Source organism: Apus apus, chromosome 17 (assembly GCF_020740795.1).
Source record: "Apus apus isolate bApuApu2 chromosome 17, bApuApu2.pri.cur, whole genome shotgun sequence".
NCBI classification, from domain to species: domain Eukaryota; kingdom Metazoa; phylum Chordata; class Aves; order Apodiformes; family Apodidae; genus Apus; species Apus apus.
The window spans coordinates 8,683,101-8,710,843 of record NC_067298.1 but is presented as its reverse complement, the minus strand read 5'-3'; the positions used below and the strand labels follow the sequence as shown (position 1 = coordinate 8,710,843).

Genomic DNA, 27,743 nt, shown 5'->3' with positions numbered 1-27,743 from the left:
TTACACGTCCAGGTTCAGGCTTCCCAGTACAAGGCAGACACTGACATACTGGAGCGAGTCCACCAGCAGAAGGCCCAGATGGGGAGGGAGCTGCAACAGGAGATAAAGAGAGGCTGACAGAACAAGATTCCTTGTTCAGTCTTAGGAGATGTGGGGGAATCCAATTTCTGTGGTTCTTCAGTTACCTACTGGGAGGAGGATCCAGAAGAGGTCTCTTTGACAGGGAAAATGGCAAGATTGTCAATAACAGTATATGCATCTCTCCAGGAAAATATTAGCTCCGGTTTCCTCAAAAACTTTTAGAAAAAGACAAACACAAACGCAGTACACAGTTATTTTATTGAAATATGTGAAAAGGCCAGCAATGGAAAAATAGGTTTGTCATGAGGAATTAATGTTTTATTTACTTGACCATTAAAAAAGCTGTGTTTATAGGTAATTCTAGCTGGTTACAGAATGCACTGTGATCCATGCAACTAATACTGTATTGTAGAATAGGCACTGTGTACTATTTTAGTTTTATCTTATACACAACTTATACCTTTTCATCAGGTATGACTAACAGATGTGAGAAATTAAACAGCGACACTTTGAATTATAAACATTTATGACATACAAACTTGCTCATCTGATTCATCATGGCTATAAAACACAACGTAGTGGAAAACGAAAAACACAAATAACACACAACATATTGATCTGGCAGTTTTTGAAGTTAATGTTTTTCCTTCTAAAAGAAATACCAGACTGCCAAATATGTCACTGTGCATTTAACATACAAAATGGTAGGCCATGACTGCAACAGTTTGTGGGGAAATTTGTTCATCAGTTAAAAAGAATAGGTAAGAATGAAAATCACCAATTCTGCCTGGTATAGCTTGTAGTCCAAAAAGACAAAGTCACTTCAGATGAATGTGAAATAAATAAGCAATCCTTGAGGGAGGATGATCCTCGAGTTGGACCTACTCTACCAAAAATGAATTTCAGCTATACACTAGTATGTAATCATGGTGAGATACCTCAGAACAGCATTTTGAACAGCTTTTTGGGAAGCCATGTCTTACTGCTTTAGTATGTAAAGGTTATTTACAACAAATTCCCTTTTGGCCTCACAAGTTAAGCCATTTTAGCTGGCTGTTAAGATGCAATTTTTTTCCACGCATTACGCAATACAGTAGTTAGAGCTATAATTTAAAATAATCTTATGCATGAATTACAAATATTAATAAAGTAACTCTGCATATATAAATATTTCTAGCAGAATTTAAAGCATTCAGAATGTACATAAAAGGTTTTTTGTTTTTTTTTTCCATTTGGTAGGGCCAGATGTGCTTCTTCTCAGATCATCGTTGCTTTGATAACGCTTTGTACATAGCAAACCCCAAAACTGCAAAGATGGCAGCACCAAAACTTGCTCGAAGCCAAAACTTGGAGCTCTTGAGGTCCGCTTGTGTCACATGCCTAGAATTTAACACAAACAAAACCAGGTTAACTCCATGACAGGAGTATCAGAGAACTTGGGCTAAACTACTCTGCTTTTGGAAATTCATCACTACACTTGTCACAGGCAAGCAGCTTACAATTCAGCCTTACCAGGACTTACACAGTCATTTTACTTTTCTTAAAAGCTTATGATTTGATTTGCAGCCCTGATGACATTAGATCTCACTAGAGTCAGAGAGCTCACACAGATGAAATGCAGGAGCAGATCATTAGTCATGAATGCAGGGAGGGTAGTGTGTAATATCTGAGTACCAGCAAGCATTGAGAGAAGGAAAACAAAAATAGCTAGCAAAGAATTAATAACCCATAGTTATTATAGAGAACAACTCTGTCCAGCAAAATCCCTTTTATTAAATGCTGAGTTTGTGTATTTTTTGCTTTCCCATTTAAAACTTCCAATCCTGCTGAATACCTACTTGCACTTTCTCCTCCCAAAAGTTTACTGACAAGTAGCAAGTAATATTTTTCCAAAAGCTAGATTCAAAAGGACCATTTATAAATCCCTTTCTTCCCAGTACAGTCACAAGAACAGCAATAGAAACAGTCATCCAATACCAAGCTGGAAGCAAAGAGAAAGTGCTAGTGAAACAAGCAGTGACGATGGCATCAACAGAAAAAGACAGGATGTAGTAACATTATGTAGTGACTCTATGACATAAAAAGCTACGTCTTGCATGACAGTAGAGAGCCAATGACCTAACTCCCAAATATTGCAGGAAGTCTTGTCAGCATGCTCAGTTAAACACAGCTTGCCATCCTCAAAGGTAGTCTCAAGTATGACAGCTTACCATAAAGCAGGAGCTACCACTTAAAACAAGTTCTCATAAATGCCATAATTGAAAGCACAAGGGGCTTGTGTATGAGCTGTTACTCAGATCAGACTTTGTCTCCCTTGTGTGTGTGGTGCTGGCAGAGCACACCCATTGGAGAGGCTAGGATGGTGGAATATTTTTGTGGACAAGGGCACCACGTATATTAGTGTATTCAGACAATGAGTCTGTTTGGGTGCAGAGCAGGAGACAGGGTGTAAGGAGACCACCCCCTCTGTGGAAAGTCCTGGACATACACTGTGGCACTGGTAGGAGACCTGTACTTGAGTCAGTGCCCAACCTTGTCAGAAACGCCCCCGTATGGAAGTCCTGCAATATTGGGGGCAGTTGCAGAGTCCTCCCATAGTAAGGATTGGGACCAGCTGAAACCTACTGGCAAAAGGGGAGAGGCACTGCTGTTGGCTTGTAAAACTGCTATGGGTACCATCAGGAGCTGCAGGAATGTGTGGAGGAATTAACTAAACAAGTGAGAGAGCAACAGGCTACAGCAGTAATACAGGCATTGCTTACAGAGACAAAACAACATGAGGATTTGGCGGAGAAATGTGCCAACTTAGCCCCCGCTTTGTGGTGCGAGCGGCACCTGAGCGCTGCCGGCCCTGCCAGCAGGAACTGGGGCTGAGGGACCAGGCACTAGTAACAAGCCCACAGTGGGGCCCCGAGAACTGGGATGGGAACATTTGGGATAATAGTGAGTCGGGGGACTCAGATAATGGTTTGAAAACAGAGGCGGGGGGGGGGGGGGCAGGCGTGCAGCCCCGGTTGTTCTCCAAGAAGCAGTTCAGGTGCCATTTACTGGCCAGTCTGTAAGGAGGGGACGTTCTCCCCTCTGGATTGAGGTTCAGGTGAGGGCACATTATGGGTTTGTAGGCAGCAGACCTGTAGCAAAGAAAGCGGTGTGAATTTCAAGTTTTCTTGTCTTCCTTTTAACAGAATCTGGTTACTTTTCCAGGATATCAAGAAGTCTGCTTTCTTTTTTGCTGCCCCTCTAATCTCTCTTGCACCTGTCCAGGAATTTCATCTTTGGCAAAAGCCCCTGGCTGTGATAGCTGCAGGAGTATGAAGCACAAGGAGCATACAGAGATCATACACGATGCACACGAGTTCATACAGTATGAACTGCAGAGCTACAGCAGACAAGCTGTTTAATAAAACAGGAATTGTTACTTGCTATCAAAATACACAAAATTAGTTTAGGATACTCCTTAGTAGACATTTGCAGGAGGGATGTAAGCCATATAGATAATCAGTGTACTGTTATACCACATGCTGAAGAACAGGCTCTTTGATACACAAACAGTGAAACACAGCTAGTCTAAAAAATCCTAATCTTATTCAAGAATACCTTGCTTGGTTATGGAACAGATACAATTAATGGAATGCTGCAAGCATTAGTTGTTCTACAGCTGGTTTTGACAAACTCTACAAACTATATGTCAAGTGGCTTGCTGGGGGATAGAAAGGGAAAAGGCAATGGCAAGGTCACCTTATTTTGGCTGCTGTTACCTGTCTTCAAGTACACGTGGACCAAGAGATGACTCCATGAAGATGGAATCTTCTACAGAGCTGACGGCGTGCACCTGCTGCATAATACTGCTCTCCTCGTTTGCTAACAGCATGGCCCCCAACTCAGCTAGGTAGGGTCTGAACCTTTTTACACACACGCACAGTTTGCAGTTCATAGCACAGCTCAGTAACAGAGCAAGTGTCTCAAATGTGCTCAAACAACAAAGCCCAGAGAATTTACAAGTTTTAGCCACCTAGCCTGATTCTTGTGCAGTTGTTAAAAACTTAGCGCTTTGGGAAAAAAATAAATAAATTGAGTCGGTACTTTTGATAAGCTAAGTAAAAAAATACTATTTCATATAGCTAAATGCCACTGTTTCAAGGACAAAGAAAACAGCTTAAGAAACTGAACCTCTTCCCACTCCATCTCCAAAGCCTGAACTTTCAGGTTACTGCAATACTCCTGGCATCACATGCATGAGCTAGAGCACCTGTGCTAAACATACTGGAATGACTCCAACACATCAGCCCTAAAACTGACAAGATCTCATTACTGTTAATAATTCAATCGAAAAACTGTACTGTATCACTACTAAGAGCTTTTTCTTTTTCCTAGTAAAAGACTATAAAACACTTGTATTCAGATCTGTCAGTTATAAACCTCATCAGTGTATGTAAAATAAATCACTTGTAGGTAACATGATTTTAAAAGATTATGTGACAAGCCCTGTTGAGTGTGTATTTGTGTAACTAACGGTGAACTCTCAAGTTTAATTTGGTTAATTCAAATGCCCAACTATTTGTATAATTTTAAAATAATCCCTTTAAAAGTGTCAATCAGTGTAAATTGCAATTGAATGCTTTTGCATTGCCTCATAAAGCTCTATCTCTCACATTGAGATTTTCTGTTTCCTGTCTATAATTTGCCTTGTTTTGGCTTTTCACATGTCCATATTTAATGGTATGCAAGAAACTTGCTGAGCATGCTTCAGCCTTTTAAAAACAATATATTCTCAGTCATTATAAAATCCTCTTCTCATGTCTAAAGCGAGGGTAAATTGACTCTGATCCCTTTTCTAAGCCTACAAGTAACTAATGCTTTCATTTAAATAAAGGAGCTAAATCAAGGCAGGGACTGGTCTTATAACCTCAAGGAAATCTACCAACTTCAATAAGAAACAGTGAGGACCCCCTGAACATCTCGGCCCAAAAATCCAAGTTCCAAAAATACTTACTGAAATGCAGAACCCTATGGATGACTAATTGCTTTAGACCATTAAAAAATTCCAGTTTTTCTTCCTTAAATGTTCCTTATGCTGCAATAAACTCCCTTTTTCTAACTTTGAGCCCTAATTTTTTTAACTGCCATTAAAGGGAAAAAAAAATTAAATCTGTCTGAAACAATAAAAAAGGATCAATGTTCATTTCCAGCACAGGCTCTTTGACATGAAGGTGGCTATAATGCAGAAAAACCTTTCCCAATACACACAAAAATATTCTATTACTTCAATAAATAATATTCAAATTTAATTTCAGTGTGGTTTGGTTTATGAAACTGATTTTGACCACTGCTACAAATTATTAATGCCTTGTAGTAAGAAAGTAACTGTGAATTAGAAATATTACTTTGAGAGTTAAATTTATATATGGATGGGCACATATATACACACAGAGAGCAGTAGTTAGAACTCCATAAATGAAACTGTAGTTGAAACTCTTTCTTATTAGTAATAATAACTAGCTTTCAAACTTCCCAGATTGGTGTGTGCATTTAATTATAGAATTAGTTCTACACATGTAAGAAAGTCTAGAATTTTTTTACTTTGACATAAAATTCAGATTTTTATGCAGGTTTTGGAAAAAAAAAAGATTTTTATTCAATGTACCCTTAAGAGTGAGTCAAGCAACTAGTCACTTGTTGCTCTTTGGAACATGTACAGTCTTCCAAGTGGCTTTAACAACTCACAAGAAGTTTGCAACATGCACTTTACAGAGGTTAACTGAGCGTGCCTGTCATGGTTACACAGAGCTGCTGAGCTACGGGCCAATACAGACACTTCTCCCCATGTCAGCAGCAAGGGAATCCCAGCTCTGGGAAGGTTTAACCTTAACTACAGAAGTTCAAAAACATTTCTCTATTAACTACACAAAAGAATTTTAAAAGCAGAGCGGTGAGACCAACAGGCTGGTCACATGGCTACTCACACCCAAGTTACAAGCAAGTGAATGCAGCCAGCAAGCAGCAGCAGCAGCCTGCTCCAGGAGGTTCTAACAACACAATGTAAGCAACTGAACTCCAAGAACACCACGTAACTCCCTTCAGGCACGTATTTTCCTAGGATGTAAAGCAACTCCAGCAGTCAGAATTTGCCCCCATGCATTTGTCATCTAAAATGTGAGAAACTCCAAGTGCATCTTGGTATCTACAAAAGCTAAGACAAATGTAAAATGGCAATTCAACATCTTATCTTTGGAAAGAAATCAGGGGACACAGCTTTGCAAATTTCTACTCAGTATGGGGAATAAAACAGCTCAGAGAAGGAGGAAATAGTGAAGTAAAATATTGTTATATGGTCTTAATTTGGGGGATACCTAAGTATAGGGATAGATTTCTGCAATTTAATTGCAGAATTGCAAATTTAATAGCAATATACTATAGCTTTGAAAAATAATGTGTGTACACTGCACATAGTGAAAAATAAATCCTGAGTTACTACTCTTAAAACTTACCCATGATTATGGTAAAATAAAACTGTTTAATTTCAGAGGGAAGGTTTTCAAAGAAAAAAAAGTATCTTACAAATAACTCCTGAAACAACCACATTTTATATACAAGTAGAACTTCACTTCTACAATATTTTAAAACTTTAGAAGAAAGAAAAAACATGTTCTGAGATATCTTCCTCGCTGAGCACCACAACTCTCATGCATTAGAATTTGGAAGTGAACTTAGCTGACAGAAAAATGCCACTACGGTACAAGCAAAAGGCAACAAGTGAATGACTAAAAACCAAGAAAGCAGAAAAACACACTTAAATTTATGCTTTAGAGTTACAGTAAAACATCCAGGATCATCATTAAAGAAATGGTTAGAATGACATAAGCAGAAGCCTTTCTTTTATTAAGAAAGGTAAAAAAATGTAGTATAAAGAGTTTAAGTGCCAGCCAGCCAAATACAAATGAATACCTAAAGGAAAGAACAAATTAAAAATATAAAAATAATACAGGATAGTAACAAGCCTCGTACATGCATGTATATACTGCTTTGAATGGAGTGCTTTCTTCCTCCAAGAACCAATGAAGAGTGATACTGGGAAGTTCAAACCAACAATCCTGTTCCTGCGCAATAAAATTCTCCAAATTCAACTTCATAAACCCCGAGGCCAGTCTCTTGAGTTTGTCCGCAGAAGAGCAATGGAAGGTGCTGTGCTGGTTTGGGGGGATTTTTGGTAGAGGGGGAAGGGCCCCGGGAGCGGCTCCTGTAACAAGCCGAGAAGGTGCCCCTGCTCCAAACCCAGCCCAGGAGCCACCGGAGGGACAATAGCTGCGCCTCTGCCATTAACATACGAAAGAACTGAGATAAAGAGCTGAGCAGAACGAGCACTTAAAGGAAAAAGAAGAGCCGAGCTGGAAAGGCAGAGCGGTGCTGGTGCTTGGTGAGGAAGAAGGGGAAGAAGGTGCCCAAGCAGAAGTTTCCCTGCAGCCCATGGCGAGGTGGCGGCTGTGCCCCTGCATCTATGGAGGAAGGTGGTGGAACATTCCCTGGGGACGCCAGGAGGGGTGAACTTGGATTTTGTGGCCAGTGGACTCTGATTATGCAGCTGTGGAAGCCCCCGGGCCAGGGGAGGTGCCCGAACAGCCTGTGACTCTGTGGACCTGGCGGGAAGGACTCATGGAGGAGTTCGTGGAGGACTCTGCCATGGGAGGGACCCCGTGGGGCAACAGGGGACGACTGTGAGGAATCCTCCTCCCTGAGCAGGAGGGAGTGGCTGAGTTACTACAGACAAAGCGATTCTAGCAAGTAAGCTTTCCTTTCTGCAGGGTCAGTGGAAGAGTCTACGATTAGTTCTCCTTACCTTGAATTACAGATTTTATTAGGCAGTAGTAGATCCCTATGTTTATTCCACACTACCTAGTGACAAGGTGTGGAATGACAGCATCCCAAGACTCATAAAAATATTTCAGTATCTCAAGCCCTTGAGAGTATTTCAGAGGAATGAAAAAAAGCACAGGCCCATAAAAGGGAGTGCCAGGACAGCTTCTGTAGCAGCCCATAACCATCCAATAATGAAGAGCTGGAATTTTCTAGAAGTTTGAGAGGGACAATATGCAAAGAGATGGCCCTCTCAAGGGGTTCTTCTCTAAGGGATCACTGCTGTAGAAGAGATGCAGGATGAACAGTCTCACTCATATTAAGTGTCCTTTCCTAAGCTAATGAGTTTTTCAACCTCTGAACTCTCACTCTGTGGTTAACACTTCTTAGCTTGGATTACAGTGGTCTTTCACAAAGATGACCAGTGCTGTAGGTGGGTGTATCAGTAGGCTTCTTATATGCGTGTCACTTGCATTTAAAGGAGGCAGCCACTCTTGTTTAGAGCAGCTACATCTGAAAACAGTAAAAAGTAGTAATATACATGGACCAGCACAGCAGTGTATCAAGACATGCTAACCATAGTCTTCAAATAAACATGTTTATCATAGTTGTCTCCAAGAATCAAAACTATCATCTAAGCCTCCAAGAGGGCTGTAAATCTTGGAACCACTGCACTACAACAGTTGTTGGGTTTGAACTCCCATGTGCTGGGGTGCAATGACAAGTGCTGAGGTGTTAGTGAGTCCTGTGATGACAACAGCCTGCAGTGCACACAAGACAAGGTACAGCCCTGTTGTCAATGCTGAGAACAAGTTCTCTCTCTTTACCAATTGTTTTCCAAAGTATCTGCAAATGCAACTGCTTAACCATTTACCAATTCTTACATGTTGCATTCAATTCAGAGAGGAATTGGATGTTAAAAGCTCTAGTTTTGTTGGTTGGGGTTTTTTTATCCCCTCTTTGTGCAAATCAAGCATAACACACACACACACACAAATTCTATTAATTCCCAAATATTAAACTAGCAGTTACAAACATGTTATACAATGCTGCTAGAAGTTAAGCTGTACCTTTATGAAAATATTTGTGTAACTGATACTGGAGAGGTACTACCTCTCATCTACACAAACCTATAATGTCTCAAGTGAGACATGTTACACATACTTATAGACACCTCTTAACGTCCATCATTAGTTCCCAGAAAACACAGGCTACTTCCTCCACAGTACTTTTGCAATCACTAAGTGCCTGAATCAACTACCAAATCTAGTATTTCAAAGAAATCACTGGACTAAGCTCGAAAGACTGAAAGTACCTTCAAGTTAAAGTCTGACAATTCTATGACTGTTATTAACTATCTGCCTATTTAGTGGTTATGGAGTGAAAAATCTGCAGTATATAAGGTTACCAATTGCTTTCTCAAAAAACCTTTAATTTAAAAGCACACCTGGGTACCTAGTAAATAAAGTTAAGGACCTGTTAAGAACTGCAGTGAAGAGTTTGTTCTTTACAGATTGTAGCAAGTCTGAGTTGAGGAAGTTCTTACAGATGCAAAATGTGCACCTGTTGCAGGAGCACATACAGCGTAACCGGGCATGGCTGCGAAAACACACAGAAGGACAGGAGTTGAAATCTTGCTCATAAAATCAGGTGCACATTAGGACTTTGCCACAACCAAGAGAGGTTTAGGAATAAAAGGTACATTTGAATGAGTAAGGAGAGGAGAAAAAAAATACACTGGGGAAGCAGGGGTACAACTACAGCTGTGCAGAATTTTAAGGTGAGATGTTCGATATCTTGGGTATTCTGGAACAATACACAGATCTTAAAAGGAAAGCACAAATAGGCATGAAAACGTTTACTGAATTTATTTCAGTTTGTAAGGAAAGCCTCTAAGGGCTCCCAAGTATGTCTGCACAGCCATAGGTAACACCCCTTTTTCAAAGGAAAGGTACAGCCACGTTTGTCTACCACTTGGAATGCACACTTTACAAAGTGACAGTTCCTTCTACTTTTCCCACCCTAACAAACCCACATGCTTGAAAACTAAGGGAGAAGCAGGAATATTGATATGACAAGACATTTGGTCAGTGCTACACTTTAGTGTTTCCCAGTATTTCAGTGCTTTAAAATAAATACAGGAGAACAAACACAAAACAAAAGCTTTACAAATCTAATTAAATAAATTCAGTTTCAAGTATTGGTTTTAAAATCCTACTACTTTGGGTGAAAATGACATTACTTCTATTTAATTTAAAGCAAATGTCAGCTGTCATACTAGACTCCATCTGCTGTAATAGTTATGTAGTTCATCACCATATTAAAAGCTCCACCCACCAAAAAAAGGGATGCAAAGTGAGTTTAGCAACAGTGAGATGTGTAGTGAAGAACATGAGCTTAAGTATCTTCTATCTGAAGCCCAAAAGGTGTTTATTTTTAATATAATTTCTATAAGATTATTCATGAACTGAATAGTAATACACAGTAATAAACACCCTGAAAATAAAAAAGCTTCAAGCAGTGCATTGGCAGAACTCTGGTTTACTAAGGAGTGTCATTACTTGTGATCAGCTATCAAACTGAGCTTGCAACAAGGATTGCAGTACAACTTTTATTCACAAGTATCTCAAAAATACCAAGATATGAATACTGACATACTGAGTTATGCATCCACAGGAAGCACGTGAGAGAACCCTAAATATTAATTGGAGTTTGTAACACAAGCTAGATGAAGTAGTCTAAATACCTTGGCAACTACAGCTGACACTGGTATGTGACACCAGCTCTCCCGATTTGAAAGAAATTGAAGATTCTACTCAAGTCACTTCTGTCTCTCTGTTGCTAAATCCCAGTGAGGCAGTTCCATCCTCGTGGCTAACAATGACATGCAGTGGTACTGAGTGTGAACCATGCAACATGAGAAGTAGAGCAGCGTAAGTACTTACGGATACATGGCCATAGTTGTCAGTTTAACAAAGATATCCTTGCTGGGCTCACCAACAGTATCACAAGTGAAGGCTTGAGGTGGAGGCATTTTGTGTTTTTTGCAGAATTCAGCCGGAGAAATACTATATTCCTGCCTAACTTCATGCAAGTCGGACTTTGCAGCTACCACTAAGCATGGTATTCTGCTATCCATGAAGTGCTGCTGCAAATTTAATGAAAAGAAGTGAAAGAAAGCATGTATGATACATTCAGTTTGGAACAGCCTGAGTTGAACTGATTGCAGTAGCATTAAGATACATTCATTGCACTGAATTCAGGAATTTCTTGAAGCAAAATGTTTTATATAGGCAAGTAGATGCTACTTTTGCATCAATAAAAGAACTGCATTTTTAATCCATCACTTATATGTAACCAGAACTCATAAATAAAAAGTCTTTTAACTAGAACTTCTGTAGAGGACTTGTAACTTATTGTCAGTGGAAAAAGATACCTAAATCTAAAGGCTTGTCTATACAAACTATACAAACCTTAAAAATCGTGGCACAGTACTCAAAGGACTTGGGGTTACTGACATCATACACCAGACAGACAGCATCACATATGGTCTCAGCATCAGTTACAAATCCAGAGTCACTAACATTATGTAGCTAGAAAAAAAGATGGTCAGAGAGGGAGAAAACCTTTGTCATTATGCAGTTAGAGAAATTTTATAACTTTTTCTTGTAATTTTTCTGGCTCATTTTTATTTATCCTTAGAAATAATGGACTGACAATAGACAGACTTAATGAAATAGCACGAATTTACCATACAGCAACCATGTGAGGTGTTAACATCACATCTGCAAGCAATCACCACCTCACCATAAGAAGTTACATTTACTTCTAACACAAAGTCAGATTCCCACAGAAAGTGGTGCTCAAACTACAGAGGAGAACCACAAGTAGTAGAGGACTAGATCTTGGAAAACAAAGAAAGATATCATACGATCATAAAAGAAAACTACAGTGGAGCAAGCTTTAAACAAAGTATTTCACCCACTGAAGATGAACTTTAGCCATCCTAATCACCCTACATGACAGATTCTTCTCTACTGAATAGACAGCTTGCTTGCTGATAACATATGTTATAATCTGATGCCCTGCAGCATAAACATAATGGCCTGGGTTCTATGCAATTTAGGTCAAGGTTTCAAAGATAGCAGGTCCTCAACAGGTTCAGTTTAAAATATTATTAACATGTAAAACCAGAAGTTTTGTGAGCCAGAAAAGGATGGGGAGGGCAGGTGTGGGAGGGAATCCACATTTATGAAGAAGAAAATTAAAACAGTTCACAGAAAGCTCTGAATAATTCACTGAATTTTAAGATTAACCAGTCACATGCAAACAAAAATGAGGCAACCTTACCAGCAAGTATTTTTCCTGCCCATATACATAGACTGTATTAATGGCATAGTAAGATTTGTGCTCTGCACGTATTTGCCTCTGTCTCTGAAAATACAGAATTTCGTGTTAGACCACAGCAACTTGCAACTTTAATTTACATTTAAACAGCTGTTTTACTCCATTTATTACTGAATTAAAATTACAGTAATCTGGGGTTTCTTTGGCAAGTGAATGCATAGCTCTAACCCATGATACACGAGGAATTCTTGCATGCTAAAGCCATTGGTATATCTGAAAAAAGCCAAAACAAACCCTTCCAGTATTTTTATATGTCCTCACAGAACTCTCCAAACTCAGTAATAATCAGGAAAGCCCTAAAATCAATTGCTCTTGCAGTCTGACCTTAACTTAACAGCATATATAGGTGAATATAAGCAAAAGGTTTCTTACCATTAGATTCCTTCCAAGAAGAGACTGAAGAACTCCACTTTTCCCACAGCCTTTCATTCCAACAACATTGCATCGGAAAACATTTCTTTGAGTCTGTTTCTTCTGCAGGTCTATCTTTTTATCTCGTGTTACTTTGAAAAAAAACAGAAATGTTTTTTGCAGGATGTACATGCATGTATGTGAAAGCATGAAATAATTGTCCACTTATATTAAAATGCACACAAAATAATGAAAAATATGAAATCAAGGATTTGACTCATGCAGAAAGTAAAAAAAAGACTGTAAGGGCAAAAAGTGTTTCAACACTATTGTTGAGCAGGTTTCTAAATTTAAATTCCTAAGCTGTACCAATTTGTTTCTTTTTATTACCTGTAATTGCTGATGCTTGAGATTCTTCTTCTGCAAGTATTGAATAGCCTAAGTAACCCAGGTACTCCAGGCAACGTTGGACATCTAAATATGTGGTTAGTCTAGCAGAGGGGACAAAAAGAAGTTTCTTAATTGTTAGCATCTGTGGTATCAATTCTTTACACCACTGAAATTATTTTTCCCTCCTGTCTCCAGGCTGGCATAAGAAGTGTTCCTGGCACTATGTGATACACAAGGACAAGAGCACTCTGAGGGTGACAGGTTTGCTACTCAGCAAAACACCACAAAGGCAGTACTTGCCAAGTCCTGCCAACCTACACCATGCTTTTTTTCTTCAGCAAGTAATGTTTTCCTCATTTTCTCTATTTTCAGTAGGAAAAAAACCCCTTATTATTGAACACCATTATTCATGCTATCTCTAAAGAGCAGAAATAAGTCAAAAAGTTTCAGGGAGATTTCCACATTTTGAAGAGACACTTGTTGATAGTTAGCACTAAATAGTGGCCAAATCCTGAACGGGTTGTAACAATTGTCTGAAGATCAGGCCACTGGATGGATTTAGCATCTTGACTGCTTGGGTCAATGTTCAGCTATTACACCTCCACAATCTACAAAAGCATTATTATATTCAGAGTCCTCAGCTACTAAAATGTAAGGGATCAAACTTACGTCCACTGAGAGAGAAACCCTTGGTATGTAATCCAGCCCCTCTCATTTGTACAAACAGTGTTGTTAACATCTGGTCCCCATGGCATATAAGGGAAGACTTTGAACAAATCTTTCAATTCATCAGGAGACAAAGCACAATCTCTATCCTAAAAACAAGCACATGATATCAGACAGAAATCACTGAATCCACCTCTACTGTAACTTAATATTTCCTTGTTGCACACTTGGCAGATTCTACAAACTGGCTGTAAGAAACTGAGCTGCTTTCTTTGTATTCATTCTTGTTTTTAAACAAGGCTACATATATGAGCTAGTTAAAAAACTGGTAGTACAACCAGAGCTGAGCTATAACTGCCAACTCTCCTGGTAGACAGAAATAGAAATGACAGGCTTGACTGTCTATCTTGAGCCAGAGACAGTTTCTGAATGAAATGACAGAATGATAAAAACATACTTTCTGTAAGCAAACTTGCTAGAAAACTAAGGCTCTGAAGGGCACACACACACTCCAATTAAAAGCTTACCAAATCGTGTTTATCAAAAATACTTTGAAGAAATAAATATGCATGATGATTTAATTCTGTTGTGCAGTCTGCAGGAATTCTTAGCCTGTTGATTGAAAAGAAAAACAAATACAAGAAGTGTTAAGTGTGTTTATGAAATATAGAGTATTGAAACTCAAAGATTTTTTGAATTACAATTGCTATTTGACCTTTGCGTTTAGCTTTGATAATTTATCCTTAAACAGAGATCACAGCACATATTTTTATGGGAATCCTAAACATTAGGAGTGTTTTTCTATTACATGATATATAGCTATATAAAAATCAAGTTTTTGTTTGGTTTCATTGTTTGGGTTTTGTGTTTAGTTCATTGGATTTTTTTAAACAGAAAATGATGTAGTTACATTTTGGAAAAGAAGTGACAGAGGTGGTTGATGCTTAACTTTTTAATTTGGGAATTTTCAAAGGATTTCAAGTGCTATGAAAAGCCTGACAAGCCTCTTCTAATTTGTTGCCACAAAGCAACTGCTCAGATTTACCATCTCGTTTTGTATTAAGAGTTTCTTTTGCCACCTTGTACAGAGAGACAGCAGCACATGATTAGGCACAAGAGGCAGGAGTTTTTTCTTTTGTCATTTTCAGTCACATGAAGAATTTGGCTGGCAGGTCACAAAGTAAGGGAGATACTTGATGTAAGAACATGTTAAACACACTACAACAGTAACACTTTCCATAAACTAAATGCATGTAAGTTGAAGAAAGCTAAAGTAAGTGATACCTACGGAGGGAACAAGTACTCTGGTGTAAGCTCCAAGTCATCATCGTATCCAAAGCGACGTAGAACAGTCCAAGTTGTTTCGTGCCTTCCTCGCTGAATGAAAAGTGTGTGAAGAAAAAGAAAACCTAAAAATCAAATGATGAAATCTTAAGGCCCTGAAGTGCTTTATCTGCTACAAGTATTTTTAATAGAATTGGTTATCAGACTGCAAACAAAAAAAGCCTGAAATACACATTCAGATTTTGAACCTCCTGAGGTGACTTACAGACTTGAAGGTTCAGAAATCATTTTTAAGTGCCCTCCAAGGAACTGTCCCCTTAAAACAACCCACTTGGTTTTCTGTTGTTTCTTTCTTTCAGTACTAACATTTTAGAAGAACTTGGCTGTATGAAAAGATAACGATGTTTTCAACACCTTAAAATAGCAAGCCTTAGCAAGAAGCCTGCATAGTCTCAAGGAAAACTGCCTTTAGTTTTCCTGTACCAAAATAACTGAGTAGGATTTTTGTTTAACACTTTCCAGGGATTAATGAACACTGAGATTTCACTGTTTAGTAAGGCTATGCCTTAAGATTCCCACACTTCACCATTTGTCACAAGTCCTATTACATGTGTAAGCTCCACAAGCAAAGCAGTTACACAGATGTCTAGAAAGAAAATATTTTTCTCCTTTCACTTTTGCCATATGCTCTAAGCAAAACTGCACAACAAAGCTGTCAAAAGGCTGGCAGACACTACACCTTGCTGACAGGTGTTGCATCCAGCAAGACTGGAGACAAGATACAGATTGATCTACAAGACAATCTCTTTTGAACCAATTATTTGGATTCCAAGCTCTGTAACAAGAATACCTTATTTTAGTCACTCTGTTATTCCTTAGTTTAATAATTATTTAAAATCATACAGCTTTTGTAGTCTAAAGGAATCAAAGTAGAGATCATATTCCAAAAGACCAGCTTTTTAGGTAAGAAGAATTACCAACTGTATAAAGACAGATCTTTTAAGAGTTACACAAAGGTTACCGTTTAATGTTAATCCATTATCTGCAACTCCATCACTTAGATGTTTCCTGACTACATTCTTTACATCTTCCAAAGCTTGAGATGGCAGAGGTGTATTAAAACAAATTCTCTAACAAAAAACAAAAAGAGCATGTTAGGACCACTGGCTACTAAGCTGGACAAACAGCATGTCCTGTATGAAATGCAGCCTTAAATGTTCTGATGAACTAATAAAGGACAATTCACTTTCTTAGTGGACATAAAGGTGTACAAACTGTTCCATTTTTAGATAGAAGCACTGGGGCTTGCACATTTAAATAGTTTATATTTATTTTGCTCTTGAACTAAAACTTGAACAATTGTAAAAAATAAAATTAAAAGCATTTCTGTTTTTACAGATCCACTCTTTTATGCTGCACTTGACACTTCTAGTATTTAGACCAAATTCCTTTACAATTCACCTTACTAGTCTTCCTTCAAAAACAATAACTTGTTTTTCTAGAATTATATAGTTCAACTACTAAGCATGGTGAAAAGATAAGCAAAAGAGTTACCTGAAAGAAGCTGAGCTCTGCATCACTGAGAGTACCATCATTATCCTGATCAGAAATTCTAAAAATGCGAGTGAGTGCCTTAATACAGGCAGGTTTCATCTAAGGAATAAAAGAAAGTTTAGTACCTTTCTGGGCTGGAATATAACAAGATGACACAAAAACAAAAAGCAAGAGGAAACTAAATCCTGATCTAGCAAATATCCATTATTTCACATTGTCTTTCTCTTCAATTATTAGAAGAGCCTCAAGTTCTTCACAAGCTGCAGGTGGCACTACTTAGTTAAAAAAAATCAGTTCTCTAAATTCAGTCTTACTGCTACAGAAAGCTTTAATATAGCTAACTGAATTATTTTTTTTTCCAAAAAAAACCTTTTTGATGGGGGAAAAAAAAAAGACCCCTTGCAATCCCAGTGTCTTGCAAAAATAAACAGCTCTAGAACTACAGTTAGCTCTTTCTAAAGAAGCACACTACCTCTAGTCACCATTTCAACTACAGCTTTAGAAGGCCTCAAACACCAAACACTGAGAATCTTCACAGGCCTCATTCATCTACCAGCAAAGCATGGATCATAGGGACTATCTCTATGACAAAGGAACTGCTGGGATACCTTCCAAGTGAAGGAAAACAGTGGTAATTCTCTCCCAACAACTAGTTATGATGGACTCTTCTCTTCATAGAGGTCACCCAGATTGCACAGAGATTGTTTTTTGGGAAACCAAAAAGATTTCAGCACAACAATTTTATCACAACATTACTAACTTACAAAGACTATTCTCATGGAAGAAATCAAAACAGTGTTATTCTCTAGTTCTATGCTTAACAAAGTAGTTATGACTAAAGAAATACTTCTACTGCCTAAAACTACACAAGGGTTACCTTCAGAGATTTTATTTGTAATTGCCCATAAAATCTATGTTTTTTTTAAAAAAAGCTCCTTCATAATATGTTCAACTAACTACCTGTGATACTTAAAAACCAGCAACATCACATGTTTCTTATCCCTTTTGCCGGCCTCACTACATGCTCAGAAAAGTTACTCCCCTTAAATCTGAAGAAGTCTGGGGTATTTTCCCTTAAATGGAGTTCCTGTGAAATGTACATTCAAAGGAGGAGTGAACTGAACACATGATTTTGTTCACATTAGGTTTGGCTTAAAGCCATTAGCAAAGCTTCTCATTTTACTTAGTTCACACAGGCAACAAAAAACTGTCATCCCTTTCAATGAAGAGGAAAGACAGATCAGATTAATACAAGGCAGAACAATCACCATAGTTCTGGAATGTACTGCCTGGCATTTGGGGGTAGGGTGGTGGTAACAGAACATACTAAGAAACGCAAAATGCACTGACAATGAAAGAACAGGAAAGTTATTAAGTTCCCCCCATATTGTATTAGTTCTTAAAGATCTACGTACAAATACCTCTTTCTCCTCTGGGCAATAAAGAGGGCCTGTAGGATGTAGAACAGCTTTCTGTGCGTAATAAAATAGCTCAGATATATTCTTCAAGTTTTTGGCTGAACACTGAAAGAGAAATCCTTATATTGATTAGCTAGTTTCTTGACTATTTGGCGATTTCTTCTGAAATTTAAGCAAGCATCAAACTTTTAAAGATCTAGCCCCCTCTTGTGGGTACAGTGCAGTGTTGGAAAAAAGACATCCAGCCCCTGTACCGATTGGGTAATTAACAGAGGACATCTCACAACTGCAGGATGTCATACCAAGAACAGAGAAATCAAAAGGTTGTATCTACTTTGGAAACAAAAAAGAAAAAAAGAGAGAGAGAGAATAAATAGAGGCATATCCACACATTAATTCAATTTTTAATCCTTTACAGACATCTGTCTGGCATAACACTTGCTAAAGGCAAGGATGTGAGATGACTAAGTATTAGAGGAATTTGACAGTAACTTCTGATTGTAATCTTCTCTAACAAAATATAACATATAAACTTACATGGACTGATACTTGAAGATTTTTCTTTTGAACAAAAAAATAAATTATCTTTTCTATTAAAAACTTGCCCTACATGCATGGCAAAGATTTATTTTTTGTTACTCACACTAACTTCAGAAAGTCTTGCATACCTCTACACAGGTTTCTATCTCTGTATATTGATTCATAATGGGAAGGATAGTTTCCATACTGCTATCTTCCACTAGATCAGACTTGTTTCCAACTAATATAAGAGGCAGCCTGGAAACAAAAGAAAAAAGCTTAAGAGCTTTAAAGACAGAAGGGTAAAAGGACTGATCTTAATTTAGCTTTCTGTCTCACATCAGAAGCCACTGCATTATTTTCATGCTGTAATTAAAGATCACTGGCAGCCAATAGGCAAAACTAAATGACAGTTTTAAGTCAGTTGTTTTGATATACACTTAAGACAGGAAAGTACTTGTTGATAATACAAAAACCACACAGTTAAACACAAAAGTAACTAATCATATTGTTGTTACACAAACCCAGCATCAACAGAAGAGCTATACAGACCAAACAAAAATATAAACACACCTGGTAAAAGGTGCCCATGAAATTGAAAATAAATAACATTGCTGACATATGTAACAGACCTACATACTTTAAATCTCTTGTTGCTTGGACTTCTTATATAAACCTTAAGTTTAGAATTGGATTTCATGAAACAATTAACATCCTCAACACTGTCCACTGACACCCATCGATGTGCAGCCTAACTCACACTTCTCATCTTTACTTATGCACCTGCTATCTTTGTCTGTCCTTTCATTGATGAGAGGAATCCATCGACTTGTTACCTAAAATGGGATCAAAAACAAACATGAAAAATGAGAAAAATAAAAAGTAGTCAACTGTGCAGAAGTTTAACTACAACCACTGCTGCTTCTTTCCCAAGAGGGCACATATTTACCCACAAAGGAGGAAAATAATAAAAACTGGAGTTGAATAATTAGCAGTTTTCTCAGATGACTGAAGTGACTGAAAACTCAGATGTTGAAAGGGACTAGAAGCAATAATACATCTGTACACTCCCTGAACAACTTGATCTCAAGCACTGTCTTGCACATTTTAGATATCCAGTAGTTTTCAGCTGTAATTGCCAACAATAAAGTGCACAATAAAAATAAATAAAATGTGTTCCCATACCTTATCGATAGAATTCTTGTTGTTAACAGCATATACTATACAAATCACATTTGCCTAAGATGAAAAGAAAGGAAAGGCATGGAATTCCACTGTTTACAGTCTCTAGAGCAACAGAGACAATTAAGAACCATACATAATAACAGCAGAGAAAGAACAGTTGCACCATTAGTCAAAAACTATGTGTCCCTGACTGGTTCAAGGTGTTTGTAGCCTGAACAACAGCTTAAACCAAGTAAGTTTTATGTTGAGAAGTGCCAAAAAGCCTGTCTTGGAGTGTGACATTCACAGCTTATGCCTGCAGGGAAACCTATGCTACCAAGAAATCTAAACTGGAGAATAGCAGTTTGCAGCCTCAACTCAAGTACCAAACTAAGTGTCAAAAATGGAATGCATCAACATGACAGACTGTGCAGAAAATGTGCAAAGGTGCTCAAAAAGAACTGGAAATAGGAAACAGAAGGAATTATAAAGTTACCGAGAATCCTGTGCTATCCATTAGTGCAATGGTACAACATGACAGAAAGAAGCTAAAAGGATCTTTCCAGGGTAGGATTATTTCTTTACTGCAACTGTCAATTCTTTGGCCTTCAGATTACAAGTTACTTAGGTTCTACCCTTCCACTGAGAAGGACAAAGCTTAAGATCTATCACCAACACAGTGGCAGTACCTACTTTGCTTCAATAAAGGAAGGTTTACTATAGCACAGGGCACAAAACAAAACACCAAGCAAGAAAAAGCAAGAGAGGTTTTCTTTAATTTAAACCGGAGTCCAACTAATGCAGGGAACTTTGAAGGGAAAGCTTTCTCCAAAAGCAGAAACTATTTCCTAGTAAAAACTAAAACACACTTACCTGTGATATTTCATGGTAAAGCTGCTCATCACTTTGCTCTGCTTCTGCATTCAACAGAATAAGCCATTTGTTAATGCTAAACATTTTTGCAAACAAAACCGAAAAACTTAAGAAACTGAACTAGGGTATTTCACTGTACTCAAAGCCTGTGAAAGCTCATTATTTATATGTGTCTTTATAAAATGCACCAGAGTGCTTCTGCTGCAGCAATAACAAAACCGATCCACTAACTCACAAGACAGGAACAGTCTCTTGCACACAAGTTTTTTAGCAGCTATTTTAAAGAGGAATAATTGCATTTGTAGACAGGTTCTCTCTGGAATAAGTCAGTTTGCATCCCCCTACATTTTTCTAGCTGTGCAACAGCTGCACATATTTATCATAACATAAAAGCCTGTTTATCTCTTCAGTAAGGTCAGGAGATTAGAATATATTGAAAAAGAGAAACACAACATATGAAACTGACACAAAAGGATAAGGTAACCAAATGGAGACATGTAGAAAGACGTAGAATATAAGGTATGTCCAGTCTCCTGCCTTGTAGTAAACTCTTTGCTGAAATAATGAAAAATAGTTTTGACTGCCATGAAAGTTCCCACCTGGGTCTGCACCTGTAAATGTGTCTATCAGACACAGTGGTAACTTCACTGGAGTTTCTACTTCAGTCTTTTCCTACATGTAGCTTTGGTCCCACACCAGTATGACTGTTAAAGAGGCTACTGACTTAGAGACAATTCCGTACCCAGTCAGGCAAACAGTAACAGTCCTTACCTGAATAATCCACTATGTGGGTTGGCACTCTTTCAGGGGTGACATCAGCTGGAATGGTGATTTCTTCGGCTCGTGCTGGAACCTGGAGTTGTAAAGAAACAGCAAGAAAAAGCCTTTAAAGATAATCCAGAAAATCGAGATGGTCGAAAAAAGTTGTATACTGTAACACATCTGAGAATAAGTCAGCTTTAAATAAAACAGGCTACCAGTAGTTCAAGAACTTCTGTGGAGTTTTTTTTGCAACATACTGAAGATCACTGCTACCTTCTCATGTTTATTAGTCTACTTACTGAGTAAGGAACTTCCTGCAGGCTTTGCAAGAAAGCAGTGTTGCTAAGGAATTCAATTAATGCTTCTATAAACTTCAAATCCACTAGACTCAACCACCTATAGAGAATTATTTTAATAGTTAAAGCTGTGAACAAAATTTGAATTCCAATTTACTTTAAACAAAAATGTCATATAAATAAAAGTTCTAAAATGTGGGGTGGTTATATAAAATTCAACCAATTACATCAAAGAGCTACATATTCTTTAGCAGGAGAGTAATATCAGAGTTTTCATGCCATTACTGACAAATTAAATACTGTTTAATCTGTTTAAACATCTAAATTTTTGCAAAAGATACCCTGTTCTTCTCCTGCTGAAATCAGTACAAGAACTATCCCTGCAAACAGCACGAGCTGTTGAACAAAAAATAAAATATTCAAGATATGATAAACAAGTATGGCAGGCAAAATACAAGTCTCAATTTTTACATAATCATACCCTGTCAACTTCTTTGTTTCTGACAGAGCGCTCAACATTAAGTTCAGAAAAGCCTGCAAAGAAAAACATGATGCTAATAAGTGTGTTCTGCAAAATACAAGCCATGATTGCTGGCCATTTTTTCCAGAGAACACTAATCCACAGTCAGGATCAATCATCTTAAACCTAATTTTAATGAAATATTCCTGCACAGCTATTTGTTGCTTTTTACACATCTGACCCATGACACTTTTGTCTTCTTTTAATAAAAAAGGAAAAGAGAAAAGCCAATCACTGGAAGAACAGGTCTTTGCAAAGCTTCAGGCTCTATTTACATCTTCATCAAGAATTATTACTGATTATTCTCAGTATATTAAAAACTATTTCAAAGCCTGAAGTGTCTGTTACATACACCCATGTAGCTCTGAACTGCATGACTGACCTGAAGGAATTGTACATGTCCCTTTCAGCAGTTTCTATAGGATGCAATATTTTTAAAAAATTATTTCTGTAATTTCAGGCAGATTTTGTTCTGTATAAATGATGCTTTTTCTCTCAATACAAGTTTAGAGAAATATTCTAAATTATACGAGAAATTAATAGAGTTCTACAATTCATTAAATACATCAACACAGCCTGTCAAAGGAATGGGTCCCTGAGCAGCTTAAGAACAACCTGGAGCTCCTTTTCACCTTCAAGGTTGGGAACTAAATTCAATCATGTTAACAATCTGATCTTGACTCATGAACTGTGGTAACCAACCAATCTGCATTAAACACAACACAGCGTAGATTCAAAGAGCAGCACATGATGTCTATTTTAAGACTTGTGATCAGAAGACATAAACATTCATATTTACATGTAAAAAGTTTAACTATTTGCAGCAGCTGCAGTTCTTTTTTATGGTATAAAGCAAAATATGTGCTGCTTGTTTTAAATAATAAAATGTAGAAGTGGCTTTACTTCTATTCTGGAAGAAAGCAGAGTTTTCAGCATTGTTTTACTTCAAGAGTCAGGAAAACATTATTCAAAAACAGAAATAAAGGCAATGTCTCAGTTACAAAAATGGGTAAGTTACACCATGTGACTCATCAATTCCTCATTCTCATTCAGTTTTCAATTTACCTGCTATTTCAATACAACACACACACGAAAAAGAGACTTGCCTCTTTCAGCACCTTCCCCTTTACAAGTCCCTACAGTTTCAACTGCTTAAGAAAAACTAACATTCCTCAAATATGTATTAAAAAATACTTTAATTAACCACATGAAAAACAAGGAACTTACATAAAATTTAAATTCTTAATCTTCACTTAGTGATATATTTAAACTAACCCACATGACTCTTCCAGAAGTCATCACTGCAGTTTTAGACTTTAGGAAACATTATTGTACAGCAGAGCTTATTAACTTACTCTTAAAAAAAATATAAAAATGCAATGGGATAGAAATAAAGTATAGAAAACAAATGAGGATGCTCTACCTCTTCTGGAAACTCTTCACTGACAAGTGACATAATTAGTGATGTCTTCCCAACTCTGGCTGCAAAAAGCATTAAAAACAGGGATTAGATAATTTGGTTTTGTTATACACAATACTGGCATCCCATCCTATAATGGGAAGTATTTTATAAACATTTTCAAAATCACCATATTACAGGCTTTTAATCTGTTCTTTAAACATACTAAATATTGATGACACAAATTCACTCACAGTTCTTTAATCAGAAAACTTTAGGTTCCATTTTATACTTCTGCATTCCATCCAGAAGGGAATAAAAACCTGCTCTGTCTTATACAAAAGAATTAGCCTGTTTTAAGCTTAATACAGAACAGTTAAGCAAACAAACAAAAATTCAAAACAAACTGGAAATACATTAATACAACTTAATAAAGGGAAACAAAAAAAAAATAAGCACGCAGAAACTTGTGAATTAAATTACTATTTTTATAGTATTATTGATTCAATGATTGTACTTCAGTCCTAAACTTCCAAGTATAAGAGCTGGGCAAGAAGACATGGCTCTATCATCAGTGGACAAAGTCTCCATAAACTAGTTTGACCATTTTGGAAGTGCAAGAGCATAATCTTGATAAAAATGAGCTGTCCCCCTCAAAACGTGAAGTAAAACCCAAACCATCAACACTTCTACAGTTAGAGTTTTCTTAATCCAAGAAGAAGATCATCTCTGTCTCAACATTCAACTGTATTCAATCAAATAAATGACTCAGACTACCTGCAAAGTTCAGATTTTTATATCACAAATGGATTGCTTGGTTTTGAGAATCTTTCAAGTGGCCATTTGACATGAAGAGTTGGTAACTCTTCTCAGGTTTCCCCTCTCTCTAAAAACCTTTATCTGTCAACTTTCTGTTCCTTGAAAGACTGTTACTTTTTATTTGGGTTTGAGACATTTCTTGAAAACCAAAATATTCAGATTCAGATACTGGCTGGGATTGTATATTTCTGACAGCCCTCAATTCAAGCAAAAAACTGTTTCCTCCTAGGCACACAGCATCTGTGCTAGCTTACATGTTTTACCCACCAAGACACTGCTCACCATTGGTCAGAGCCTGCACCACATTCCTACTGAAACATCAAACGTCACCAATCAACACAAGCTGTTTTGCTGATATAATTGCATTTACACTTGTCTATTTAATTGCATTTAATGCTGAATATGCAAAGAAGAAGAGATGAAATTGTAAGACTTCTTGCTTTTGTGCAGAAGGTGGCATTACTGAACTGATGATCTAGACAAAGTACATTCAACTCACCCAAGACTTTTTCTGGCTTAATAACAAAGGACCTCTGTCATTCAGAAGTAAAAGCTTATCTTCATCATCTTAAGTTAAAAAGTAGTTATTACAGAATTATGAGAAGCAAAGACAAAGTTATCCTGAGGAGGAAGACTTTTGTTTTCCTTAGGGCAAAGAGTTGTAGATTTTTCATCTGGGGTATTATCCAGAGAGCAGTTAAGATGCAAGTTCTTTACCAGCAACTTGGTTGTGTTTTCATCAAAGATACTCACATGAGCTAGGTGTCTCCTACATACACTACATCTTAAGTTTCACCCTGACAGAATCAAAATAACTTTAAAACCTCTCCCACTTCCACAGATGAAGAGTTCCCTGATAGACAAGTAAAGTTATGAGATACCTACTGGAAGTGGCACAGCATATTTTGCATCTGACCATGAGAGCTTTAATTTGAAACAGTGACAAAACATGTGGGCTTTGAGATATAGAAACTCATTTCATTAATGTTATATGACTGAAAATATATGATTATGGACTCATAGCTGGCAAAGATGCTCAGTATTTATAAGCTTCTGATAAACTTCCAAATGTTTTAGAGGAGGGTTTTTAAAATGCAAAACCATGGATTCAAGTGTAGAGATTTGGTTTATTTTGCTTGAATCTAGGTCAGCCATTTGCCTTTCCAATTCTGTTTATAGTCTTGGAAATAACAGCCTAAACAATATCAGCTGACTAAGATGAGAAAAAAACAGCACTTTGTGATAATTAACTAATCTTTTTCCTCCAAATAAGTCCTTTCAGGTCATGCTGCACAAAATAACATGCTGAACATATTCTGAAAATTATTGGCTATTAAAAACTGATGTTTGCACCCTGGATAGTAGGACTAAAACAACATTAAACCCAAAACCTAGACCACTGGGGATGAAAAAGGCTAAGTTTCTTAACAGTCTTAAAATAAAAGGTCTTCACATTATATTTCAGTCAGAATCTGATATTTTCAGTTGAACTCACTGTGAACCTAACTATCAAATCAAAGTGTCTATTATACCTGTACTTAAACCACAGCACAGAGCCAGTTCAGAACACACAATTGCCAAAGAAAGTTAGGTAAATTAGGTATATATTCCAAAATGAAATTCACTTGTATATTCAAGCACACAAATACATTCCTAAATAAGCTGTGCCTTGTAAAACTAGCCAAACACAAGCTTAAAGAGTTAACTCTTTCTGCCTAGTATTCCTGAGCATTCCTCTCTAAAGAAGTCATAGAGAACCCTTCTAGGCATTAGGGACAGAGCCAACCTGCACTATAAACCACATAAACTATAAATATGTATGTGGCATTCAACTATCAGGAAAGCTTTGTTTGTAGTACTACATTCTTAGTATAATTAGGTAGTTTTACTAATTACACTTAGTAATTACTCTGTATTCTTTTCCCGTGAGGAACGTAAGCACACTTCACAAACTACACCACAGAACCTCCTTGCTGCTATTTACATCAGTAAGAAGCTGTATCTTGGAACACCCAGCCACTTATTTGGTACCGACGAGTGAACTTAAAAGACAGAACGTTATGAAGGTAATGAAAAAACACTGACCCGCTGTAACTTTGGCATGCATGTAAGTAGGTGCTGATTATTCAAGGTCATACAGCAAGTTAACAGCAGAAACAAGGACCTGGACTCCCTGGCCCTGTCCTACCCACAAATCCACAACACCCAGCTGATAACTGCCTGGAGCATATCTGCATAAACACAGAGATGTTTATGATTTCCAAACGCAGCAAATACAAAATATTTAAGTTTGGTTTACACACACACATACACAAAGTTTAAACAGTCTAATACAGGGCAAGAATTTCATCGCTGTTTCACCTCCAGGGACGCCCAGGGAGCACACCAACTCTGAAAACTGACTTCCAGGCTGCCAGCTCGGTGTCCAGCGAAGGGCGGCCCGAAGCCGGGAGCTCCCGGCCGGTCGCCCCCTCAGGCTGCCGGGCCCGCCCTTCCCGCCGCTGCAACCCAGCGGTCACGGAGCACCGACCTCTCCCCGCCAGGCAGGGCCGGGCTCCCGTCTCCGCTCCCGGTCGCCTGGGCCGGGCTCACCGCCCGCAGGCGAAGAAGCCCGGGCAGGGCCGGGCTCACCGCCCCGCAGCCCCGGGCGGTCTGACAGCGCGGTCTGACAGCGGGCGGCATGGCGCCGGCAGCGCTCCCTCAGCCCGGCGGCCCCCGCCCTGCCGCTCGGCCACGGGCCCCGCCCTGCCCCGGCCCCTCCCGCACTCACGTTCTCCCACCAGTAGGATCCTGACGTCCTTCTTCATGGCCCCGCTCCCTGCCCCGGCCCGGGGCGCCTCACATCGGGCCCGGCGGGGGAAGCGGAGCCTGCGGCCCGGGAGCCCCTGACGGCGCGACCCCCCCGCGCGGAGAGGAGGCGGCGACGGCGGCTCGCGAGGGACAGGCCAAGCGACGCGCCCGCGCCTGCGCGGGGAGCCCGGCGGGTTGTGCCCCCCCCGGCGGGTTGGGCGGGAGCGGGACGGGACCTTCACATCAGCGAGAGTCCTCAACCAAACATTAACACCTGTATCCTGGGTCCAGTGAAGTCTGGAACATTTAAAAGGCACAAATGAGTAAACATCCATGACAGACCCTCTGCTCCAGCGGGAGGTGAAGGTACTTGGCACTCTCAGGATGGATGTTACTCCTAACCCCAATCTTATAAAAAAATTAATATTTTGCTAGTAATAAATGGGATGCTTACCTTATTACACCTTACATAGCCATCTGTTCACTGGGACATGTTCTTGCCTATTTTACCAGCAAAAACATTTGTTATGAATTTTAAGCTACACCTGTAGTACTGTCTGTTGGCTGTACAAGTATTTCTGTAAAGATGATGCAGGATT

The 27,743-nt window shown here is 38.5% G+C and overlaps 1 protein-coding gene across 8 annotated transcripts; it reads right to left on the bottom strand.

Annotated features, from left to right (window-relative positions):
• Positions 1-320: 320 nt before the first annotated feature.
• RHOT1 (ras homolog family member T1) lies at positions 321-27,347 on the bottom strand. Of its 8 annotated transcripts, none has more exons than XM_051634596.1 (21): positions 27,125-27,347; positions 23,560-23,618; positions 21,330-21,411; positions 20,559-20,602; positions 19,707-19,760; positions 19,305-19,357; positions 18,671-18,779; positions 18,000-18,107; positions 16,585-16,683; positions 16,052-16,160; positions 15,035-15,155; positions 14,274-14,358; positions 13,750-13,895; positions 13,081-13,181; positions 12,712-12,842; positions 12,283-12,366; positions 11,406-11,525; positions 10,878-11,077; positions 9,409-9,531; positions 3,840-3,983; positions 321-1,461 (listed from the first exon to the last, which is right to left on the bottom strand). In XM_051634596.1, exons 1-21 carry the CDS (start codon positions 27,159-27,161, stop codon positions 1,344-1,346), a joined length of 2,127 nt encoding a protein of 708 aa, XP_051490556.1. In that variant the 5' UTR covers positions 27,162-27,347; the 3' UTR covers positions 321-1,343. The 8 variants fall into 8 exon arrangements, with proteins under 8 accessions (XP_051490556.1, XP_051490555.1, XP_051490557.1 ...); XM_051634595.1 differs by having other exon boundaries at positions 10,878-11,080; positions 27,125-27,338; XM_051634597.1 differs by having other exon boundaries at positions 10,878-11,080; positions 18,006-18,107; positions 27,125-27,329.
• Positions 27,348-27,743: the final 396 nt, after the last annotated feature.